The 3,605-nt window shown below is 40.9% G+C and overlaps 1 protein-coding gene across 1 annotated transcript; it reads right to left on the bottom strand.

Moving 5' to 3' along the window:
* Positions 1–1,285: 1,285 nt before the first annotated feature.
* LOC148017273 (uncharacterized) lies at positions 1,286–3,188 on the bottom strand. Its single transcript, XM_087662882.1, has 2 exons — positions 3,027–3,188; positions 1,286–2,892 (listed from the first exon to the last, which is right to left on the bottom strand). Exon 2 carries the CDS (start codon positions 2,826–2,828, stop codon positions 1,635–1,637), a length of 1,194 nt encoding a protein of 397 aa, XP_087519008.1. The 5' UTR covers positions 2,829–2,892; positions 3,027–3,188; the 3' UTR covers positions 1,286–1,634.
* Between the last annotated feature and the right edge of the window lie 417 nt (positions 3,189–3,605).

Raw genomic sequence — 3,605 nt, 5'->3', positions numbered from 1 at the left:
TTTTTCTTCCCATTTATTTTTGCACTAGCCCAATTGTCTCTTAATAACACATGCAAATGCTCAATATGTGAGATACGTGCATTTTCTATCGTAAAAGAGTGAAATAATTTTAAAAAACAAATATTTTTTATAATTGTATAGAAGAAGTATGTGTATTATATATAATATTGATGGAAAATCTAGTATACGGTCATGTATTTTAGTTAAAAGCCTCTGAGAACAATGTGTAATACCCACATAGAATGAGAAGCTTACTTATGAATTGCTAGAGATGAAAACATGCTTGAAACATGTATTTTTGTTTTGTAGAGTGGGAAACTTTATAAACTTCCTTGGTTGATACCCATTTGAGACCAAAATATGCTAGGACAATGGGCAACTCATCTTGTTTTGGGAGAATCACCCAACTTACAATATGCTAGAAACATGTCTTTTTCATTGAAGAGGGGGAAATTTTGATAAACTTCCTTGTGATGCTAACAAACAAAAGAATTTTAGCTTATTTGTATGGGTTGGAATTCTAAAATACCAATTGGATTTTTGTTATACTCATAAAGATATTGGCAAAATTTTCAAGTATTTTACTTACAAAACTACCATTATATATATATATTGAACATCAAAACCAGTTGCTTTGGGAACTTGCCTTTATTTTTACATGTTGAGAAAAAAGTTTTTCATGAACACAGCTTCCTTTGTTCATAACCATTTGAGAAAAAAATATGCTAGGGCAATGTGCAATTCACCTTGCTTTGGGGTGAGCATCCAATTGATTGCCTTTATTTTTTCTAGTCGAGAAAAGAAATTCATGAACACTACTCCCTTGATTGATACCCATTTGAGACAAAAATATGCTTGGACAACATGCAACTCACCTTGTTTTGGGGCAAGCACCCAACTAATAAGCTTATCTAATGAACAAGATCCCACTATTCATGTTTATATTAAACTCATAAAAGGCATGTGAATAGTTTCTGAAAGCACTAACGTTATGTTTGGTTTTTAACTTTAGCACATAACAACATGCATATAGGTGGCTAGTGCAATAGTAAATAGAAATGGGTAATGCCCCCTCGAATAAGCACAACTACCTTTGTATACAACAACTTGGGCTTTCTATACAAAAGGACCAAGGGTTGTGCTTCCTTGAAGAAACATCTTGTTCCCTCAAATTAAGGCACCATCCCTTGCAGTACTTCCGTGTGTGCAGTACTAAAATTGATGTAAAATCTTAAAAGTTACCAATGTGAAATGGTGAATACAAATCATGACTAGTGTGCAAGAGCGTGCAAAAGTAGAAGATTCTCAACTGTATAAAAGGTGATGAGAGGTAGGGATCACTTAGAAAATGAAAGTTGGAAAGAAAAAACTGCAGGGAGTTTTGACTTTTGTAAGCCTTAAAAAATTATAATCAAGTGTAGGTAAAAAAGGATCATACACAAGGGGGCAGGCACAGTGACATGTTGCTTAATCGAAGTGGGAGGCAGCTAAGCGTGAGTGGATATGTTTCTTATCCAGCAAGAACAATCATTTCAATAAAATCAATCATTTCAATAAAACCATTATTGCTGTGTACTTACAACTAAGATCGGATTGACTACTAAGCATGGATTAGGGCAATATTAGAGGGGAGATTAAGAGAGGAGAAAGGAAGAATCAAAGCTGTGGTAATTAAGGTCGCTGAGGTTGATTAGGTCCGTAATGCACTGGAAGTCACTGTAGAAAGGGACTGTTGCAGCTGATGGATGCAATAGCTCTCCTGTGACATGGGTTTCGCATTGGTCGAACAGGGTCTGCATGTCGATGATCATATTGCGTGAACCCAGACTCGATGATGCTCTCACACGATCAACACCATATTCATCGTGGGCATATCCATCCTCAATCGCGCTAATCATGGCAGAAGCTTCCGCAGCCCCATAATATTGATCCCAGGCACTTACAATCGAAGAATCAGAAGAAAAGGAGGGGCTACCCTTCATTGTACCTGATAGCGTACTAATGTCGGATCTATGATCATTTACTTTTTGATTAGGGCCACTAGTTAGTCTCATCCTTTTCTGAGGGCTGCCGCCTGCAATCAGAAAACCTTGATCATGCCCGTCTTCTTCTTCCCTGATTAGTTTAGCAGTCGTGCGCCTTTGCAACAGCACGCTATCTACTTCGGATGACCCAATATGTGGCACAGAATTGGTGTGTGAGGAGTCCTCAGAGGCGCTCCGGGTATTATATGTGTTGCAGCTCGCTTCTCCTTCTCTTTCTTCTTCTTCTTGTTCTTCTTCTTGCTCTTCTAATTTACCTTCGATCAGCGATGTGTAATTACAAGAAACGTGATTTTGATTACTGAGAGGTGAAGCATACAATTGGGTGCGATTAGGAGCTTGATCTTGAAGGCTGAATGAAGTCGAAATAGACTGCGGTGTGAGGCATGGGTTTAAAGAAGCAGATAAATAAGCTTCTTCTTCTCCTTCTGCATATTCTTCTACTTCTTGTATAACTTCACCACATTCTTCGTGCTTGCCCACATCTGCAATTGTAGTGGCTATCGTGGGTAGGAATGCATATTGGTGGCAACTGCAGTTAATATCCGATGATGCTCCGCCGCCAGCAGTACAGTGGTGCAAAGCGGCAGAGTACGAGGATGCGGGAGAGGAAGCTTCCGGAAGCTTCGAGCGATCGTGAGGCCTGGGGCAGCTGCTGGCCGTGCATAGACGGTTGCCTGTGAGCTCCTGTACGACAGCTCGGAAATTGGACGAGTCGGTGCTCACGCGGATCGGGGGGCACACGTGGACCACACGCACAGTCGGGACGACACGTGCGCGCTTCATATCGTTGGGCTGATCCAGTAGCTAGCTAGGAGGGGAAGCAATATACAGGAGCCAGCTGCAGCTGCTGATCCAGGACGCATATATTTTATCAAGCGCAAACACGGATCACTATGCACTGATCAGGAATTACTGATCAAGCATTACTGAGGGTCATGAAATATATACTGATGAAGAAAAACTGAGCTACAGGAACCTTACAGGATAATCCTAAGCAAAATCAATCCGTCAGCTCTCACAGTTATGGAATGCAACTAGGCCCTCCTTAATTCTCTGATTAATTAGAGAAAAGAGCAGCTCTGTGTAGTATGGACACTCTGTAGTAAAAGCATGTAAGGTCGAGACTCGAGACGAGAGAGAGAGAGAGAGAGAGAGAGAGAGAGTATCAATGGAGACACTACGCAGCCCTTTCCTCCATATATTCCTTCAGACATACATCAAACATGACGCCATCCCTGCTATTTAGAAAGAGCACCCGGGTCTTCTGGAGACTATAAAGCCTTGCCTATTTTCTCACTGCGTTCGGTCTATCGAATGCCACGCTCAACAGCCTAATACCTATCTCTCTTCTACTTTTCTAATGTGTGAAAACGAGAGAGAGACAGAGACGGAGACAGAGACAGAGAGAGAGCTATTAAGCCAAAAATTAAATGGCAAAATGGAGCCTCTCCAGTTACAGCTGATGGAACTATTAAAATAGAGGTTGAGGTTGACGACGAACTTATTGGTCCTCAGACATTTGTTCGTTTACAAGTCCATGTCCCTAGCTCGCCACATACT

This window comes from Lygodium microphyllum, chromosome 22, assembly GCF_053477565.2.
Source record: "Lygodium microphyllum isolate KBCC chromosome 22, Lygodium_microphyllum_v1.1.10, whole genome shotgun sequence".
In the NCBI taxonomy this organism is placed as follows: domain Eukaryota; kingdom Viridiplantae; phylum Streptophyta; class Polypodiopsida; order Schizaeales; family Lygodiaceae; genus Lygodium; species Lygodium microphyllum.
The sequence above is the reverse complement of the archived record's forward strand: the minus strand, read 5'-3'. Positions and strand labels throughout refer to the sequence as shown.